The sequence below is a fragment of the Urocampus carinirostris genome, chromosome 6 (assembly GCF_059441175.1).
Source record: "Urocampus carinirostris isolate Australia breed hairy pipefish chromosome 6, RoL_Ucar_1.0, whole genome shotgun sequence".
In the NCBI taxonomy this organism is placed as follows: Eukaryota; Metazoa; Chordata; class Actinopteri; order Syngnathiformes; family Syngnathidae; genus Urocampus; species Urocampus carinirostris.
The window spans coordinates 12984753-13006666 of record NC_142354.1 but is presented as its reverse complement, the minus strand read 5'-3'; the positions used below and the strand labels follow the sequence as shown (position 1 = coordinate 13006666).

Below are 21914 nucleotides of genomic sequence, written 5' to 3'. Positions count from 1 at the left end.
GAAATGAAAGTGGAATAAGAAAGCTTGATGCGGTTGAGAAAATGGTTGGAACGCTTTTTTTCAGCCACTCTTTACAACGGAGGAGGACATCTTGAAGCTTATCTTCCAAAAGTAAGTTAAACTTAACTTTATTTATCTTAATAGAGCATATTATTTTACGAAATGTTTATTTTTTTTAGTACAAAAGAATACAGGTTTCGAAATCTTCGTTTGGTTTGGAAATTTCAGAATTTCGGTTCATTTGGCAATTTGCACACTCGGCAGCCAATCAGAAGCCCGCGTTGAATAACTTCGTGCTTCAGGACTCACCCGAGCGTTATAAGGTCGTGCATTTGCATATCATTTTCCAAAGTAGACGCACAGAGAATACAAGAAAAATCGATAAGTGGTTAGAAATCAAGCCAAAACCTCAGCCCCAGAAGATAGACTCAAAAGAAGCTAACTAAATTGATGACGCTACAAAACGTAAACGAACATTAAAAGCATCATGGAAAAAGGAGTTCACGTGGCTTGTAGCAAAGATTGCATGAATGAAGATGAGTAAATACAGGTCCATACTGATGGCAGCTGGAAAACAGCGATGTCACATACATTCAATAAATGTTATAAGTAGATTTTATAATAAACTTAGTTTTAAAGTATTGTTCTGTTATATATTCTGATTATTAATCCTTAATACTTTGCAACAATGTTTTTTTTTGCGATTAGACGTCTTATTGTGTTTCAAGTTGTGTGAAATGGGGCCGGCAACTTTATGGCTGGGCAGGCAACTTTTCAGAGTTGGCTGCTCTGGTGTCCGCTGACTTTTTGACATGTGTTTCTGACACTGGTTATTCATAACTTAATTTATCTTTATAGAGCATATTATTTTATGAAATGTTTATTTACACAGGAAAATATGTATCTCCAGTGTCTGTCTTATTTTGCATTTATGGAATTTTTACAATGAAAGAAACAAATAACGGAGAGACGTTTTTGTCATGTGATAGAGACTATAAAGGAATGCAAATATAAAAGACATCAAATGTAAAAATTAAATACACATTAACGTCGATGTCATGTGAAAAAAGAAGAACAAGCAGAAAAAACATTGTCCAGGATAATTGAAGACTTTTCAGGACAATTAAGTATTTATTATGTCATTCTTCAGATGTTTCCCAGGAGTTGAAAATTGGTCAAAACATTTTCAGATTTTTCAGGACGCATGAAAACCGCAGTTCATAAGAATCCTGTGCTACATCCTGTAAATACATTTGAGTGAAATTGACAGACCCGATATGGTCTCCTCCGGCTACCATGAAGCAGAACCGTACTCGTTTCCGCGCCGCTCAAAATCCCGTCCGTAAACCTGACGTGTTTGAAAAGATCAACTGTCTGTTATCTCATTTGAGCCTGCGGTCAATAAAGACAATAGAAAACGTGACAGAAAATCCCTCTGAGATGACAACGTGAGCGATGAGCTGCTTTATTAACCCTACCGCTGTTGGGGACAAAATGTTCTTTGTTGGATTTATGGAGACATAATTGTTCTGCCAAAAAGAAAGATGGCAAAGCTATCACAATCTCATCACAGAAGAACCTTCAAAGGTCTAAAAAGGTCATTTAAGTTTGCCTTTGAAGAAGCGTGGCTCCAGTCACAGAAACTGCCTTCCACTCTGGTAAAGAGGGGTCATTAATAAGCTGTTAGCAGGCTGCCGTCTTCAAAGTCCACTGGTTTTCTGCAGATTCCTCACAAGACACAATAAAGTCCACCACGGTAGATGTCCATGCCCGTTAGCTGTCATACCAGTCCAGGAAGAGCAGCGAAAATGAGCACATGACCAGAAAGAAGAGGATCCATACTCGGAAGCCGGCATTGTTCTTGATAGCCTGGTGACACAAGAAAAGTTATTTCTATGTTTTATAACATAAAACAAATCTGAGTCTCACCTCCCGTATGTCCTCGTTGCCTTCTTTAACGTTCTCTGTAGTGCCGACCACCAACTGATGGATGTTATCGATTTCAGTCTCCTGTCAAATGGCAAGTAAGGACAAGTATTACTTCAAGTAATAAGAAAAACATGGTGTTTGTAATAATCAGCCGTTTTTGTGAGGTCACAGAGGGAATTTTGTTCCTATGCGTTTCAGTGGTGGAAATAACTATATTTTTTTGAGTCAAGGTAAAAGCCAGGCTATTAGTCCCTAATAAGATCAACCTGTACTTACTTGCTGGAGGACTTTTTCAGAAAATATTTCCTGCAGTCTTGAAATTTCTACAACTTTCCCTTCGATTTGCCTGGAAGAAAAAAAGCAAGAAGTGAGAGTTACCGGAAATGTGAAATATTTTCCCATACTATTTGTTCTTCAATGAATAATTGGCTTATTTATTATATTATATATGTACATATATACACTACAGACGCTCCCAGATTTACGACCATTCGACTTATAAAAAACAGTAGATGCGAACATTTTTTTCGGGATGAAGAAAATTATCCGGACAATGGTCTGCATTTATATAGCTGCTTTATTCCTGGACCCTGGCTATTTCAGCTGAAAATGAAAATCTCCATTCTGATCCCTGAGCATACCAGCTTGTGACCTCCTGCAACGTCATCCCACGACGTCCGCCAGATGCCTACATACTTATCATTAGTTATTATCCACATTCCACAACACGACTGGCTGGCAACCAGTTCAGAGTGTCCCCTGCCCACTGCCCGAAAATAGCTGGGATGGGCTTCAGCCCCCCCGCGACCCTACTGAGGATAAGCGGTGCAAATGATTATATATATATATATATATATATATATATATATACACACACACACAAGGTTACAAAGCCTGTAGTAACTCACCTTACTTCATCCACAAGATTGCTCATTTGACTAACCAGCCTCTGGTTTTCTTGCTCAAACTGCAAAAACAGAAATGAAAATTGTGGAATAAGATGGTTTTGGCCCCTCTTTGCAATAGTTATCCCATTTGTACATAATGTATGTGGAGTTACTTCTCTTAGTTGCTTGCCTGCTATTGGTTGGTGTCATGCAATATGCCCGTCTGATTTTGGCTTTTGGCATGGCATCATAAAGAAGCTGATATGCTCTTGGTTGACCTACCCTACACAATATTATTCTCGGTCTGCATTAAGTTCAGAATCTCGAGTGCTTCGTAAAGACTTGATGAGTTACATTATTGTATTTTATGTAATTTATTTATTCACTGCGGGTCCCAAGACTTGCAGTGATGGTTAAACGAGAAGGCAATTACATGATCACCAAGAAAATGAATCTTGAAATATTAAATAAAGCTGAAGAATTTACACACATTGTTACACTGGAAAATGAATATGGCAATAACCAATCAACACTCTGGACAGATATTCCAAGGGCATGATAATCCTCTCAAGTGGAAGTTTTAAAATCAGATTTAATTTGAATCTGCCGTCTCTTCCACCCTCTGCATCCACCCAGTCTTCACACTGTATAATTCTAAGGTCTATTGCATGAATGTTGGAAAGTGCACGATAGTCTGTATTATGGCTGGACGCTCTAAAGCCACAAATGCAATGCTTGTCACTGCAACTAATAAACTCCCAAAGAGTAGAGGACTCTAGTCAGGAAGCACCCGACAGTACACGAGACCTCTCCGCATCTGCCACACCCCTCGACCACAGAGTCCCCTGGTACAAAACCCTGGTGGGGTAAGCCGGTTCTGGATTAGGAGGGAGAAGTATAGCTGGGAACCAAGAGAAGATGGGCAGTGACTGTACATCACTGCCGGCCCGCCAACTTGAGGGCGTTGTGGTTCAGGGTCGAAACGCCCAGTGACAGTTGGACACCACCTGATGACATCTTCTCCTGGTTGAAGGCTACAGTCACTTTTTGAGTGACTGTTAAGAATAGCACTCATTTGTGTATGTTATAATTAAGGGCTTCCTCTACAGGTTCTTTCAAAAGAGGTACTTGAAAGTCAATGGAGGGCTGCTCACTCATTTGTTTTTCACTGATAGCACTGGTGCAACTAACTTTTCAGTTGGTCGCATACCCATATATTGGAGCACAGCATGACAAAAATGAAATGTATATTTTTTTCTGTATGATGAGTAATCATAACTTGAATGCCACAAACCATTTGGATCTCCTCAGGCGAGAGCTCGTCCTCCACTTTGCTTTCTTCCCATAGGTTGGCGCTTTGATCCAACGTCTCAGTCGCGCTTTTCTCTAAATTGCACAAACATTTACTCTGTTAATGGCATCAGTGTTGGACTGGAAGTGTGTCAAAGATGATGTAAAAATAGAATGTTTGGACTGTCAGTAAATGGGACAGAGTGTAATAAATCACAAGAGATCATTGTGAATTTAAAGCAGACATACAACGGAAGCCCGAACGGTACCATTTCGCAAAATTCAGATTTCAACTTTTATATTTTCTGGCATGGGCAAGGAAGGATTTCAGCCAGCAACAGAACATAAAAGTTGCTGTTCAACGCTTTAAGCTGGATACACCTGGAGTGGCTGAAAAGGGCAAGTAGCTGGAGATGGCCAGAACTCATGTAAACGGCTTACTTAAGCAGCTAGCGGGAGAAGCTACTAAAAAGGACTGACGGGGCCAACCACAATTTTCAAGATTCGGGACCCTGCATCAGGGAACTTGGCTTTGTAGGGCAATTGACACGGAAGAATGAAGCAAGCTCGATTTATACGGACTCGCTAACAATAGAGGCGAGCCATAGCCTGCAGCCAAGTGGCTGACATGAGTGGCTAGAAAAGGAAACGATGGAAAAAGTGAAAGACGCCTAAATGATGTGACTCGGTGACCATCACATGGCAGGGCTAACCTTAGCTGCTAGCAGAACAAGCTAATAAAAGGCCAGTAAAAGATTGCAAAGATTAAGGGAAAAAATTGTCAAGCAAGTGGACCATGCATCACCGAACTCAGTGACTAACATAAGCGGCTAGAGAAGGAAAAGTTGGAGGGGGGGGGGGGGTGTTGTCGTTGAAATTGACAAGCACCAGATTCCTAAAACACGGGTCTTGCTGACCATAAAATGCAGAGATAGGCTGTGAACGGTAAGTGGACAAAACTACCACGCGGTAGGCTATCTTTGCAAAATGGTCATTCAGGCTTCTGTAGTTGGATGATGGCAGCCCATCATGTCAGCTTCTTCAAAGTTGTGTAATATGATTATTTCTGAGCGTATACTCATTTAAAAGAAATCACGTTCATGAAAAAGTATATGTAGATACATGTACAACCACCAGACACAGAGAGGCCCAAGGGATCCGTAAACCGTGATCATGAATCTTTTGCTTATCATTTTAATCACCAGTTTTTTAGAATTAAATATTTTTACACACTGGGGCTATAAAGTCCTAGCCTATCTGCCACTATTTATTTGTCGATTCTTAGGAAAAAATAATCCAATCCATTGGATTTATTACCCTACCCCAATTACCTCAGTTAAAAACCGAATCACTCAGAATGACCGATAAAGAAATATTTGGTACTATTGCCCAGCCCGAAAGTGCAGTAGGAAATTAAAAAAAAAAAAAACAGTAGTATTGATTAACATACCAGAACTTTCATCCTTCACCATTGTTTCCTCCTTGAGATCTTTATCAGCTATCTGCCCCACTCGACTGTGTTGGTCGGATCCCAGTCTTGACCTGAAATCAAGAGTCTGGCGTTTATTATTAGGAAACAAAGGCTCGGTCACACTGCAGGGAAATCTGATGTTTTTCCCACAGACCATCTGTTACAGTATGTCCCATTCAGGCGGACTTTATCTGCTTTTTTCACACCAGACCCAGGCTACTTTAATATGTGGTCCTCAATCCGATAAGTATCCAAACTTTTAGAATCCAAATGCTGTCTGCACGATCAAGGCGCATTCATGCGACCTGAACATCATGGAGAGGCGGCAGACGTTACTATTCTGCCTTCAAGAGGGAGCAGAGAAATAAACAACCACGGCGGATGAAACCACGTGGTGTTTACTTGTTAATGTAAACGATCATTAAGCCCTGAAGTGTGAACATAGCCAAAGATTAGTGAGATCGACGTAAACAAATACTCACAGTCTCTTCTTGTCGACCATTCTCTTCACTCTTATGGCTCTCTGTTCCGAATACAGCTTACACACTCCTACCAAACAAGTGCATTCAGGACTGCACAAATATTGTATTTTTAGGTTTATTACCTCACCTTTCAAGTACATTTCAATGAGGTCCAAAACGGCCCCTCTGTGCTCTCTGGTCTGGGCTGATGACACCTGCTTCTCAGCTACAAAAAAAAGACATGAGCGTGGTGAAATGGAATCAAATTGGCAATCTATTATCGGCACCTTCGGTGCGGAGCTGCTTGATGGCCTCGGAACAAGTCCTCATGAAGATCTGGGCATCCTGGTCAATCTGATCCCGTTCGCTATCCGTCATGCGGGTGAGATCTGATGAGATGAGACTGTAAGATACATAAGAGACTCAGTAGAATGCATAATAGTTTTGAGGCCGATTGTTATCCGAACGCAAACAGCAAAATGAGAAATAGGAATGAATGAATGAATTAAAACTTTATTCGAACATCAAAATAAAAAAAGAGCAAAAACAATAACTCAACAACAAAATAACGTTAGATAATACTGTATGTTCGAAAAGGGGTCGTAAGAAGCAAATGCTTATTACTACCTACCACTTCATCTTCCCCACCAAATATACCAATGATATAACAACAATTGTAATGATATTAATAATAACAGTTATGATATAACAATAGCAACAATAACACAAAGTTAACTAGACGCACTATTCCCAATCTCACGCGCCACTCATACCCCAACCTCCTCATCTCTGTATTCCCCCAGGAATGTTTTTTTTGTATTTAAATTTGAACAAGTGAATAGTTGGACATTGTTTGATCTTGTCTTGTAAATTGTTCCAAAGTTTGACTCCACACACAGACTTTTCCTGGTGGTTCTCACCTTCGGGATCATGAATTTACTACAGCCCCTTAAGTTATAATTTCCTTCTTTCCAAATGAATAATTTGTGGAGGTTTTCTGGCCCTATGTTTTTGTTGACCTTAAATAGCAGTTGTGCAGTGAAAAATATTACTAAATCATCTCATTTTAATCATTTGGACTGCAGGAATAAAACATTAGAATTATCTCGATATCCTACCCTGTGTATGGTTCTAATTGCACGTTTTTGGATGTGAATAGGATGTCCAAGGTATCAGCCCAATAGATTAAAAACTGATCATGAATAACTTGGAGCCCCGCTATAATATACCCAAAAATATTCGGAGCGTTTATGCTCCTCAGGTCTCTATTTCTTCAATTTTTGTTTTTCCCCAGTGATTCAAGATCTAGTATTAGTATTCTCACATGTCGCTGCCCGTCACTGCGGAGGTCCGGCTCATCTCTAAAGAGTGGAATGACAAGTTGCACCAAAAGCAACGGTGACCAGATGATGAAAGTGCTCTATTTGAGTCGATTCAGGAGGATTCTCCTGCTACTGGTAAACATGGAAAACAGTATCTGTTTCATGTGTGGGAGCAAACCCCCACCTAAAAAAAGCGGCCTGGAGAGGGATGGGCACAGTTAGGCTGTACTTGCCCAAAACACACCACAATAAGTGGTGCCCCTACAACCTAGATGGTTAAGGGAACCGTGAAAGAATACAGTGTATCTCTACATATGAGATGAATTTGTTCCAGGATCGTGCTCATAGCTTGAATTGCTCGATTAGCGAGCAAATTTTACCAATCGCTACACATTACTTTCTATAAATCTTTTGAAAAGAAACGTATCGAAGATTTGTCTCTGCCTCTTCTTCAAAGTGTTATGGAAATGCGTAAGGCAAGTGCTATTAAAGAGTGTTGTTGACCAGTTGCCACTTTTTCTGTATTTTTTTTCCAACGAAAGCAGCAACTTCCTTCCACTCAGCCAGCACTTCTAGAATTTAATTTGTTGATGCCAACTTCCCTGGTTCGTCCTCCTCTCTGCGATAGGAATAATACCTCCTTTGGAAATTATTGCAGCGAAGCGCTGGGAAAATTCTGCGATCGGCGCTCACTGCTTTACGATTGTACTCCTTTGGCCTGGTCACTGAAACGAACACCGCCCTGGTGTTTTTCTATTAATTCATTTCAATTGTCATCATTCTCCTTTTTAGCTGAGACACCTTACAGTTTCCCTTTCTGAAACTCAAGGCTAGGGTCACAAGAAGACACAAAAAAAGATGCTATAAAATGTGATGGAAGAGATGCAATCAAAACAAACTTGCTGCAGAATACAGGCGCCGTATCATGTGCCTGATAAGCTTATTGGACCGAGCTGATCACGGTAAACGGTCACAACAGGCTCTAGTGGTAGCCTCTGGGACTGCACGTGAACTAGATTTTCCTTTGTAAAGCAAACAAGATTTTTGTTGAAAAAAAAAACAACTTGTGTATCAAAATTCTTGTGTTTAGAGGTGCTCGTATAAAGAGGTACACTGTAATAGCACAACTTGGTCTCCTCTCCTCCTTGTCTTACGTGAGGCACTGGAGAGCTCGCCTATCACTTGTTATGTGTCAGAAAATGTGCATATATATTTAATAAAACCTAATTGCTGGTGCCAAATCCTACTGCTCAATTATGAGAACTGCCACATTTTATTTGTTTAAAAATAAATAACACACATTTTGGCCTGAGAATACAGATTTGAAAAAATGAAATTATCAGGGATGTGATTTGACCAAAGTGAAATTATCTGAAAATTAGCGGGGGGGGGGGGGGGGGGGGGGTGGTGATTGCTAGCTGGGGGGGGGGGGGGGGGAAACCAGGTAGGACCAGGGCAGTGCCCTGGTGGGGGGAAAAGTGGGGCGAAGCCCCCCCCCGGAGCTCATGGGTTTTTTTAAGTACTTTCAATGCACTCAGATGACAAAGAAATAGACAAGACAACAGCATAAATTTTCAATGTATATTGAACTATCCCATATAAAATTACAGTTTAAGTCAACTCAAAATCAGTCACATTAAAAAACATTTCCCCAACGCCACTATCTTAATTGTAAAGAAGATGGTTCTTGGTCATGAGGGCTGAGAGTTCATCAAAGAGAGATTTGCCGTCAACTTTAACAACACTCAAAGATGCTAAATGTTCCACCACAACAGACTTTGTCGACGGGGAGAAATAGCTGACGAGAACACACAGGACACGGTGTAGATTGTTGCTGGTGGACTCATCAATGTTCATTGAAAAGTGGGAGGATCTTAAGTTTGTTAAAGTCTCATCAAGCATAGTATGGGCAAGGCCATACTTTGTTTTGTAGGATGCACTGGTTCTATCCATGGACAGTCCATTCAGAGCTTTTGGATCCCTTGCCAGTTCCTTTGACAGTGTGATGAGCTTTGGGGCCATGGTGAACGGAAGAGAATTTTCGGCCAGCACTCCCAACAGCATTGCCTGAAGAATAAAAGAAATTTAACAATAATCAGTAAACAATTAAATAATTTAAATAATTATTTGAATTATAATCCAAAATGTCATGCGACCAAAGTAAATAAAAAAGGATTTAGTCTAAACTTTCATGCACATTCACATGTCAGAGTATTTATTATGGTGACAAAAAAATGTTGAAAATTAGCTACAAACCATTGGAAATAATATTTACCATGCAATAAATCATTTAATCAATCATTCTTAATACATAATGGATAACAAAAACATAAAATACCTCATGCAGCAAGCTCTGATAAAAACACAATCATGCATTCGACTAAGATCATCTCTGTAACTGCATACATCAAGACACTCAACATCTTGAAACCTAAAAAGTGCAAACATGCAGCATTCATTTGAGTTTGTGTCAATGATTAACCATGTTATTAATATTAAGTAAATTATGTACCATAATAATATCGTGGCCATTAAGAAAATCAATGGTAGAATATCATACAAGTACTTAATTTAAAAAATATAAATACTGACAATAGTTTTGATTACTATTAGGCTTAATAATATTTTTAAATTTCCTAAATCATATTTTAAATGTAATAATTTATTTCTTTAATAGCAGCGTATCCAAGTATTTGATAAATGAAAGTACAATAAGTATAGGCCCTACAGTAAAGTGTTGGTGTAATGTACACATGAAAATCTATTATTGTAATTGTTAAATATTTATGGCCATTTTTATTACGTTATAATATTTTCGAAAAAAATGGGAAAACTGTCAAATAAATTTGAAAAGTTTACCACCTACCTCAAAATTCACGACTCTATCAGCAACTGGTACAGGTTGTTGGGGTGGATCACGTCTCTTTATTACCGCTTCCGATTGTGATGTCAATAAGGGATGGAGGCCGTAAAGTTTTGGAGTTTTCGTTTGGGCACCGAAACTTCCAGCGATGGAATAATTTGTCGTTCTTGACTGGAGTTCTTTCACGTGTTTTTTGCTCTTTGCGTGACTTTCAAGAGCTTTGAAACCTCTCCCACCATAGTCGATGGTATCATGACACCAAATGCAAAGTGCTTTCCCGGCACGATCGATCTTCCGAATAAAGTCATTGAACAAATTCGTCACAGTCTTCTTTCCAACATTCGTAGATAATTCCTTCTCCAACCAGTCCCATCGAAACTTGTTTTTTACAATCTTATCAATTTCTTTAGCTCGCGGAGCATCTTTGCGTTCGATCACGGACATCTTTCTTTAAACACCCGGCAAAAACGTGTGAGAAATGAACAATGGCACACTCCTATAACAAGCGCGTTTATTGGTCAACACGAGACTTCAACCAATCGCAAGTACGTTTCATTTCAGTTACGGAAACACTCAAATGGCATGCTGTCGAGACGAAATCGTTGTTTTTTACCAATTAAAACACCGGAAATTTTAAAATTTTATTTTTGGAGATAAAAAAAGCGGAATTCCGCGAATTAGCGGAAAAATCACATCCCTGAATTATTATTAAATGTACCAAATTGTATCAAACCTGTGAGCATTTGTTTTCCTTCCAAATGTTTGAATTATAGGGGGCAACAATTATTTATGGAAATTATGATTTAATTATCTGGATATTATGATATTTATTCTCTTATGATGATAAACAAAATGTAATTGTTTATTTTAATAAATGACATATTTCAGGGCTACAATACTGAAAATCCTATTTCAGAATGGAAAGAGAATTTTAGGATTTTGGATTTTTTAAAGAGTTTTTAAGAGCATTTAAGAGTTGAAGTTGTAAGTGGTTGTTTGAGAATGTTATCACTTAAAAAAACAAAGTAGCAATAATTTATACCTTTATTGTAGAATTTTGCTATGAATATAACTGTTTATTATTTGTAACAATCTGCGTATTTGTAAAAATCAACACCCTAATTACAAAAACGAACATTTCAGATTTGTATTTTTGTAGTTTTTTGACCCAAAGACCAATAAAAGCAAAAAATGTTTTAAAAAGAAATTGAGAGAGCCACATCATGTATTTTCAGACAAAATTGAAAAAACTGCCAAACACGCTCTATAGAGAAAAGCTTATTCTTCAGTACCTTTTATTTCACTGTGTGTCATTTGATGATTTAATCAAATGTATGAAATGATAACAATGCCAAATCATGTGTCCCAAATCAATGTAAAAATGCCATTTACAATTTGTCTTCCACCTTAAGTTCAGAGTGTTGAGGCAATTTATTTCCATGAAATTTGTCCTTAACAACGGTTTCAAAACAATGTGCATGCAAAGTTCTTTTGTTAAAAGGTCACAAATTACTGCAAACGATAAGCATATCGTCATATTCACTTTCGGTGTAGACTGCACTGAGAGAGAGAGAAAGAAGGAAGTGCCTTGCGCTGTGTGCAGGGATCCGCCCACCTGTACTGCTCACCCAATCAAAGTCGTTTGCCAGCGTTTTTGTTTATTAGTATAAATGGTTTCTTATCGAACTTCTACATTAAGTTGCTTCGGCTTTATATGATGAAATCACTTGACTTTGGAACGCCACAGAGAGATGTGCAATAGTTACATTTTATTTCGGAGCCATATGTACTGATGAAAAGAGCCATATATGGCTCCCAAGCCAAAGGTTCCCTACCCTTGCTTTAGGGCGTACCTGCTTTCTGTGAACTAGGAAATTGGATAAAAGGGGGTCAGAGGAGGGTTTTCAGAACAGAATTTTGCAATGCATGTTTTTTTGTGCACTCCCTTCGTTGCAAGTTCAAAATTAATTGATGTCTTCTCTCTTTGTTTTGTGGGTCTACTAAACTATAAACATATCACTGCAGGTAGTAAACTACTGAAATTTCTTAGTATCAAACCTAGCGTTTCTTTCTAAAGTACTTGAAAAAGTTGTGGCACAGCAGCTGAATGATTTTAGATCTGAGAACATTTTTTTTGAATCTATGCAATTAGGATTCAGGGCTAACCACTCTACTGAGACAGCCCTGATTAATGTAACCAGTGATCTACTTGCAATGGACTCAGGCGCTTCATCACTATTGCTGCTGCTGGACCTGCTGCCTTTGAAAAATGGATTGGTCTCTCAGGAACCGTCCTCTTATGGTTCAGATCCTACCTCTCAGATAGGACGCACTGTGTTAAATGTGGTGAAATGACATCTGAGCCCTTTAGCGTTACCTGTGGTGTTCCGCAGGGTTCAGTACTTCTTGGCACTCTTCTTTTCAGCATTTACATGCTTCCATTAGGTGATATTTTTCACAAGTATAATATCAGTTTCCATTGCTACGCAGATGACACTCAACTATATCTTCTGATAGAGGAATCTGCCACACTAAACTGTGGAAATTTGGAGGCCTGCCTCACTGAGATAAAGGAATGGATGTGACTCAACTTTTTGCGCCTTAAGTCTGAAAAGACCGAAATGCTAGTTATTGGTCCATCTAAATGCGTGACTTGTTCTCAAAAACGTCTCTGAACATTGACAAATGTAGTATCACCCAGAGTGACTCAGTCAAAAATTTAAGTGACATATTTGACCCCGATCTGTCCTTTCACACCCACGTTAAGAATACAACTATAACAGCTTTTTTCCATCTTCACAACATTGCTACAATTCGCACTATGCTGTCCCAGTCGGATGCGGAGATTATAATTCACGCGTTTGTTACCTCCCATCTCGATTACTGTAATGCACTACTCTCCGGTCTTCCGATGTCCAAAATCAAGGGCCTCCAGCTGGTACAAAACTCAGCAGCGAGGATTTTAACTAAGACAAGAAAGTTTGATCACATTACCCTGATTTTAGCTAACCTGCATTGGCTTGACTAGTATTTGGTAGCTCTGCGTGGTCGAGATATCGGGTATTTGTTGCAGCTCTCCGAGGAAGCAGTCCATCTATTTGAACAACATCCATTTAAAAAATATCCGACAGAATTCTTTTCATTAATACAAAAAATATGTTTAATGGAAAGTTAAAGGCAAAACAGAGTCAATGTGGCAGAATAAAGAAGGAACTAGAAAATCAGATTGCAGGACCGCTTTAAGTAAACGAGCACAAATGAACTGATTTTGGGTTTTCCCACCAATTTTCAAAATCAGGCAGTGCCTAACTTGACTGCAGACATCTTGACGTTGAGTTAATGTGTTGTGGTTGAGAGCAGCAGGGAGGAAGTCCTACAGTTTTTCCGGGACGTTAATCCTCCTCCGCTCGGTTGCACTTCAATTATTCCCGACCACTAGACCGGGCCCTGCTGCTAAAGACCACACGGCGTGTCGGGGCTCGACACGCGTGTGACACGGATATTGATATTTTGGGGGAAATTTCCGACAATGGGGACACGTGACTTACCTTCCCGCGCTGACATAATCCTTCCGATGTTGAAGTAAGAAGTCTTTGAGCTTGGTGATGTTGATGATCTAGGAAAGCAGAGTAAAATGGGTATTACTTGTCACAAACATGTCGTAGAGTGAAACTGGAGTACACTCTTGGGTTATGGTGACCCTGTTTTTTTGATGTTTTCTATCTGGGTGCAAACCATCAAAGCTTAGAAAATTATGTTGTGCAGGGGTGGGTAGAGCAGCTGAAAATTTTACTCAAGTAAAAGTACCTTTACTTCAGAATAATAGGACTCAAATAAAACTAGTCTTATTTAGCAACATCTTATTCATTTATTTTGTAAACAATCATTCAATCAGAACATCAAAGTCTATCCAATCAACAATAAATTACAAGTCTGTGTATTGGTAAATCTATGTACTCTGTTTGGGTGAACCCACTGTGGTTGAAAAAACATATGAGTGAGGCTAAAGCTATATACACTGCACATACAGCACAGTAAAAATGTTCCCAACCCTGCTCACAAGTGCCACCTGGTGACTGTTTGGATCACCTGTCAAATCTAAATAAAGGAAATAAATGTGCCAGAGGTCTCTGAAAAAATAAAGACAGACAGACGCGTACTTACATGGAAGGGATTTAAGTAACGGGTTCAATGTTACTTAAGGTATCTGAATAAGAGTACCGGTACCCTTTTTGCTTTACAAATCAACTCAAGTAAAAAGTATAGTGGTTACAAAAATACTCTGAGAAGTACAAAATGTACCAAAATTTACTCAAATCATTGTAACGGAGTAAATGTAACTTGTCACTACCCACCTCTGTGTACGTGTGACTGTGCAAGTTACGTCTCTAAAACACCCATCTGTTATTGGTGGAAGTCATTTATGATGTTGGTCCGCTATTGGTTTGCGTCGCAACATTAATAAAATGCAGATATGCTATTGGGTGAACTTCATCCCACAATGCCATTCTCTGTTCTATTTGGTTCCCAATCTCATATGCATTATAAAAACCTTACAATATTGATCAATTTATTCTATTCTAATATTGGACAGCTGCAAATGAGATTTCACAGGATGTTTGTTCATTATTTAGACTGATAATGCACAATGTTGATTGTCGTTATGACCGTTACATCATTGTCGCGATGGGCTAATCATATTCCTGTTTTTTGATATCCACAACCTTTGGGGAAGAGCTGCTTTTTTAATCTAGAAGTATTAAAAGGAAGGGCTCAGGGGAGGGCCTTTAGAACAGGTTGGACTTCCTTATCTGAAGGCTTCTTTAACCGCCTTCTTGTAAATTCAAAATCCATTTATGTCTTCTCTCCTTATTTTGAGTGTCTACTAAACTTAAAATTCAATAGATATACAATTTTTGTACTGCACTTATGCACTATGGGTCAAGGGCTTGGAGTGATGCTCAATGGAAAAGCAAAAACATGATAAGAGTGAAAACGAAGCTTGCGGTTATAAGAAAAGACAAAAAAGGCGCACGAATCATTACCCACACCGAGTAATATGGCAGTAACCAAACGACGATCGGGACACTTATCAAGAACCAGTATTCTATGACGATCCTCGCAAGTGGAAGTTTAATCATCAGTTTAAATCCTAATCTCTCTCGTCCTCATTGTATTCACCGTACCAACTCAATTGATGTCAGATCAAAGGTAAATGTAACTTCATTTTTTCCTTTACATTTATATTTGATTTTAATGTTATTTAATTATATACAGGTAAATGACAAATAAGTAGTACTCACTTTATACAATTTTGTTACTAATGTTTAAGGTGGACAGTTTATACAATTTTAATGTGATTTTATAGTGGACTAGGCTGTAAAAAACACTAGATAACAGCATATTTGCTGGGAATCTTTGGGTACCTCATGAATCGATTACAATTTAGCAGTATGATTAAGATTATTGAAGCAATTCTCTAAATATTTTCTCCTCACTAAGACTCAAACACACTTTTAATGATTCATTTCCACTACAGTCAATACAAAGTGCAAACTCACAAATAGCACACAACACACTAAAATCCCAATGACAAATACGGCACCTGAAATTTAAAATTTATCCTGTTGCTTTTAATTTTTTGTTTTTTATTTTCACCTTAAGACGTTGCGCTTATCATAGAATGAAGCTGACGTGTGATAAAAATCCTGCAAAAAACAAACAAAATAACAACGGTTTTGTGCATTTTTTCTTCTATCTGGGGGCAAACCATCATTTTCCACGGCAAAATTCAAGCACCTTTTAAGGACTATCAAAGCCAATGTTTCAACTTCAAGTGCAAAGTGAATCATATTTTGCAGATCCAACAAATATATACAAGATTTACAAATGTGATTTTTGATCTTGTGTGTGCATTTATCAAGACTTATAATTGTTTTGATCTTGAATGAATCGAGAATATATTTTTGAGACAAATCTCTCCCCGTATAAGTGTTGGGTAAAGATGACAGTAATATATAGCTTACCCTAATGCCCCCAATAAGCAGGTCGGCGCCTTGCATGGCTGCATGGCCGCTATTGGTGTGTGAGTGTGTGTGTGAATGGATAAGTGTGAAGCACATTGTAAAGCGCTTTGGGAGGTCTTCATTGACATGAAAAGCTCTATATAAATGCAGACTATTTACCATTTACATTTTCAGGTGCAATAAATTCTTCCAATTAAGTCAAGTGTTTTTGTATAGTCCTTAATCACAAAGAGTCTCAAAGGTCTGCACAGATCAAAGACTATTGCAAACTATTATTACAGACTATTATGACACCATCCCATGATATTGTCAACGTAAAATATAAGTTATTCATATGCTATAGAATAGAAGTGTGTTTTAAGCTTAGATTTAAACATTTCCACTGAGGTTGCAGATCGAATCTCAGGGGGAAGAGCATTCCACAGCACCGGGGCCCGAATGAAGAACGCTCTCGAACCGGTGGATTTCTTCTTGGCTCTTGGGATCACTAGTAGACCAGCATTTTCAGAGCGAAAGTCGGAATCGCGTAGCATCAAAGAATCGTAAATTCCCCCCACTAGTCCAAGCAAGTAAGCTTCAAATTCAGGATGTGTTTCTATTTATTGCCGTGGACAGAGAAACCAAAGGAAACCTGTTTCGATTCAATATTTGCCTCAGTAATTCACTCAAATATTAAAAAATTGCTCCCGTCTGCACGGTTCTACCGGCACACTGCGGGCTCTGTCGCGAAACCCGACTCGGACAAGCTCAGGATTGAAAAACGACACAATGGCTTTGACTGTGACGGCAGCAGGAGATTATTATGATAGCATAATGTCTTTGCCCTTCGACCCTTTTCTGCTCTAACAACACCAATTATCTAATTGGCCGGGCTGTAAGCAGTAATCTGGCACCAGCTGTCTAATAATATCGCTAAACATCCATTCGGCATCACAGACACATGAAGTGAGGTTTTATTCGAGTAGACTGAGGATATGTGGAAAAAACGGGGGGGTGGGTGTCAGAATTTAGAGAGCTAAGCAATTTGTCGGAGACATAGATGTCCTTTTTCACGCTCCCGTGACGTACGCCTGCTAACCCAGGCAAGCCGACCCTTGTAATAATACAATTATTTGGGGTCAGGAGTTAATGGTTGTTTGAATTTTAGAAGGAGCTGAAACAGTCTTTGGTTTCTAAGACTCTCGCAACATAGTTGGAGTGGAAAAATTGACGGGAATCGAAAACGAGATTAGCGTCCACAGAACAGAAGAAGAAAAAACTTAAATGTAATTTTTACTTTCATCGTATTGACTTTCTTAAACAAAATGGAAAAAAAAAATACTTTTGTAGTTCGAACTGTTCTAATGCACACTACCTATTACACAGGAAAACATGTCTAGTGAGCAGGTTAAGCTAATTAAGAGATTTACAGAATTTTCAGCACTGATAAATTTCTTGTGAAAATACTGAAAGTGCATTTTCTATTGGGCCAAACAAAGAATTAAAACTGAAATAAGGCTTCCGAAATGTTGTGATGACGTCATGTCAAAAGTGAAGCGAGCCCAGCAAAGCTGGCTTTCACTCAGGGGCGAGACTGCACAACACTCGTTTTGTATTTTGCAGTCAACATGGACAAAATGGAGGTCAAAACAGGAACTTTTACCAAAGACTTTTTTTTATTAAAGGTTCGTATGTATCTCTTCTTCCATGTTTGTGTTAGCCGCTACCCAGACTTTGGCTGAGAACACTACAGAGCTAACTATCTACAATTCGGTAGTTTTTATTGGTAAACATGTACTTTGTGAGTGACATTCAGTCCATTTGTCCTTGAGGTAAAACGAGTTTTTTACAGTTATCTTACTTTGGCGAACATACAAGAGTGCAAAATAATTATTTAATGTATTTATAGAGTGTTTTTCTTTTATTTAACCTATGTCGAGTTAATTTTAGAATGCACGAGGGATTTGTGTCCCTACCCATTTGCTTGATAGCTAGCTTGCTAACTGACATCAATACAGAACAACTTAAAACGTAAGTTAATCAAAATCTAGACACAAAATAAACATAGCATCCATCCATTATCTCCACCGCTTATCCTCAGTAGGGTCACGGGGGTGCTGGAGCCCATCCCAGCTGTTATTTGGGCAGTGGGCAGGGGACACCCTGAACTGGTTGCCAGCCAGTCACAGGGCACACAGGGACAGACAATTCGCTCGCTCACACGCACTTAGGGACAATTTGGGCCGGTCAATTAACCTGACATGCATGTTTTTGGAATGTGGGAGGAAACCGGAGTGCCCGGAGGAAACCTACGCAAGCACGGGGAGACCATGCAAACTCCACACAGGAGGTTGATCTCATGACCTCAGAACTGTGTCGCACACGCGCAAACGACTGCGCGGCCGTGCTGCCCATAAACATAGCAAATGTCAGATAAAAAATATATAATTAAAAAAAAACAAAAAATGTATAATATTTTAACACGTTCTGCAAAAAGATGAATTATTTGCATATAAAAATACCAGAAGAATTTTTTGTGAATTTTATTGGAAGAGAACAGATTATTTTGGACCAATGTTCCAGAACCTGTTCTTGAATCTGTTTGTGATTGCACTCTCGTTGTTGTCATGATCAGGTGAGAATGGTGCTTGTGTCATCTTTCAGGTTTTGTTACTTTACAGCTTGTTGGTGTTGAACCATTAGGAAATTGTTCTATCCGCATGGGAGTATGTTTACTGTGCCATCTTGCTTCTGTGTCTCCTTTGTTGAGAAAAAGTTTTCCAAGATAGATAGATAGATAGATAGATAGATAGATAGATAGATAGATAGATAGATAGATAGATAGATAGATACTTTATTCATCCCCTAAGGGAAATTCACATTTCCAGCAGCATCCCTGAGCTGAGAACAGTACAATAATAAAGCCAAAAGAATACAATATTCAAATACTCAGTGTGACGTGCAAATGCCCACTGTAGCGTGTTATATAGAGTAACTAAATAGTGCTACACAGAATACATATTGCAGTAAGATTCGGTAATATCCAATGTGTTGTCTTTCTTTTATGTTTTGTTCAGTGCAACCTAGTTTGTGTTCCAACATATCTGTTGTCTTCCTACTTTTATGTTGTATTCATTTAGATCTGTTTCAGCATAAAGTATGGGGGATGTGTCTGTATTAGAATAGCTTTGATGTGTTTGAATTCTGAAGATACTTGTAAACTTCGTTGTTCGGTTTCCATACACTATCCGATTACATAAATGGTTTTCTTAAATCTTATTTTATTATTCGATATTTAATGGGCCCCCTAGTCCAGGTAAGCTGGGTATTTTTGTTATTGATCTGTGAATATATTCAAACAGCAATTTGAGTAGCATGTCGGTTTTAAAGAGTGCTATACAAATATATTTTAATTTGTAACAAAAATGCATTGATAGACACACTGTACTTCTACTTTTATCCAGCAGGTAGCGCTAAATCCTCAAACTAGAATGAAATGCTTGGAAGCAGTGTGTGTGTGTGTGTAGAAGAAGCATAGCAGTGTGTGGAGAGTGCTGCTCTGGGGGTTGCCAGGTCTCCAGCGTGTATACATTGGAGCTCGGATTCCCAGCACAAGCTCAAGGGCTTGCGGGGGGTCAGCGAGATCAATTGCTCTTGTAACTTAAGACCATAAAGAGCAAGTAATTCCTCAACAATGAGGAAGGAGGTGGCCTTGCGCATGTGTACAGATGAACACGCCACGTTTGAGAGACGGCTTGTGACTCAGGAGAAGGAGACAGTCTGCCGGGCTCGCTCTAATCTCGGCATCATCAAAGAGTTCCACTTTTACCTCCTCGCTTTGGCATAGGGCCTGCAGCACTGACTGAGCCCAAACAAACTATCAGGAGGGATTATTATGAGCGAGACAAGAGAAAAGGCTTATTTGACAGTTCCCCCCCCCATAAAAGCTTCAGTGTTTCTTCTGCTTTGACAAATCCAGGTAACTGACAGATTATTTTCTATTCTATCGCCATGCTATGTTGGATTCAACCTGAAACAGAAGCTGCTGGTGTCTTCCTACAGCAGAAAACAGAAAAGAACATACAGAGAGTAATCAACACAGCCCAGATGATCGTCGGCTGCTCTCTGCCCAGTCGAGAGGAAAGCCGAGCAATCAACGTAATAAAGGACAGACAGGGGTCTGGAACCTTTTCGACTCAAAGCCATAAAAGCAAAATATTTGGAGCCACACCATATATTTTGAGACAAAAATTCAACAAAACCGCTATACCCGCTCTCCAGACAAAAGCTTATTCTTCAGCACAGTTTAGTTCCCTTTGTCTCTTGATAAAATATATGGAATAATAATAATGCCAGAGCCTGTGTCCCATATCAATATAAATGTCTCCCTCCCGCAGCGTAATTACTTAAAAGTGTTAAGGCTCATTTTTACCGTCATTTTTGTCATAAATAATCGTTTGAAAGTGCAAGCAAAGTTATTTTGTAAAAATGTCTCAAAATTCTGCAAACAAGGATCACAACGTATTTAACTTCGGCGCAGATGAAGCAAGGTGAGGGACAGGAGTGAGTGCTTGCACTCTTTGCATAGCTCCACCAATCCCTACTGCTCACCCATTAAAATTGCTCTGGGTGCTCTGTTGGCATTTTGGCATATTTACAGTTTTTTCTGTAGATTTTCGTCAAAAGGTTTCTCAACAATTAACATGTATAATTTAGTGTGGTCCCATATAAAATGATTCCTTTGGGATGTACAGCCAAAACAAGTTTTATTTTGGTGTGACACCTTGACTGTAAATCTTAGTTGAAACAGTGCCCCACTTCAGCGTTATTTTGGCTTTGTTTGCACTCCAATAGGCTACGCTCAAGCAAAATTTGAACGACATGGACGTAATTAGCATGGAATCATTTTGTTCTCAGAGCCATACGTACTTCACAAAAAGAGCCAGCCTGGGCTAGGAGACCATTTTGTCCCCAGGGCCATCACCATCCTAAACAAGCTCACAAAACTATACATCCTGCAATTTATTTGGGATTTTTGTGTTGCTGCTACATGCTATTGCACAAATTTCTACTGCACTACTGTTACGATGCACAATCCCTATACCTTAGACCAGTATCTAAGCGCTACTATATAAAATCAAGTTTAAAAAATTGCTTTATCTCGAAAGCAGGAGTACGAGTACAAACAAGTGGAATGTGAAAATTTAGCAAAAGTGCTTTTTTTCTTGCACAACCCAAAAATATATACAATGCGCTTTATCTATTGAAATGAAAATGAAATGATCTGCATTTCTATAGCGCTTTTCGAGTCAAGACTTCCCAAAGCGCTTTACAGTGTGCTTCACATTTTCCAATAGCGGCCGTGCAGCCATGTAAGGCGCTAACCTGCTTATTGGGGGTATTAGGGGTTCAGTGTCTTACCCAAGGACACTTCGACATGTAACACGGAGGAGCCCGGATTCGAACTGCGATCTCTTGATCCCAAAACGAGCGCTCTACCTCCTGAGCCACTGCCGCCCCGATTGCCGCCCCTATTGAAGTAACACTTCACCACTAGATGTCGTCGTAGTCCATAATGGAGCTGAAGCGTGAGCATCCGAGGAAGATAACTATGTAAGGATACCACAAATTCTAAAGCCTACTCCCATATTTTTTCTGCCCGTAATCCTTGTGCTCGACAACCAAA

The 21914-nt window shown here is 39.1% G+C and overlaps 1 protein-coding gene across 1 annotated transcript in view; it reads right to left on the bottom strand.

Moving 5' to 3' along the window:
* Window positions 1–1108: 1108 nt before the first annotated feature.
* stx18 (syntaxin 18) overlaps window positions 1109–21914 on the bottom strand; it is a 28735-nt gene continuing 7929 nt past the window's right edge. The window contains exons 2-11 of the mRNA XM_088337914.1: window positions 13772–13839; window positions 6326–6441; window positions 6187–6264; window positions 6060–6126; window positions 5557–5648; window positions 4111–4202; window positions 2838–2896; window positions 2206–2275; window positions 1930–2010; window positions 1109–1869 (exon numbers count right to left, since the gene is read on the bottom strand). Coding sequence (XP_088194040.1) covers window positions 1774–1869; window positions 1930–2010; window positions 2206–2275; window positions 2838–2896; window positions 4111–4202; window positions 5557–5648; window positions 6060–6126; window positions 6187–6264; window positions 6326–6441; window positions 13772–13839 — 819 coding nt within the window. The 3' untranslated portion in view covers window positions 1109–1773. The remainder of the gene's footprint in view (window positions 1870–1929; window positions 2011–2205; window positions 2276–2837; window positions 2897–4110; window positions 4203–5556; window positions 5649–6059; window positions 6127–6186; window positions 6265–6325; window positions 6442–13771; window positions 13840–21914) is intronic.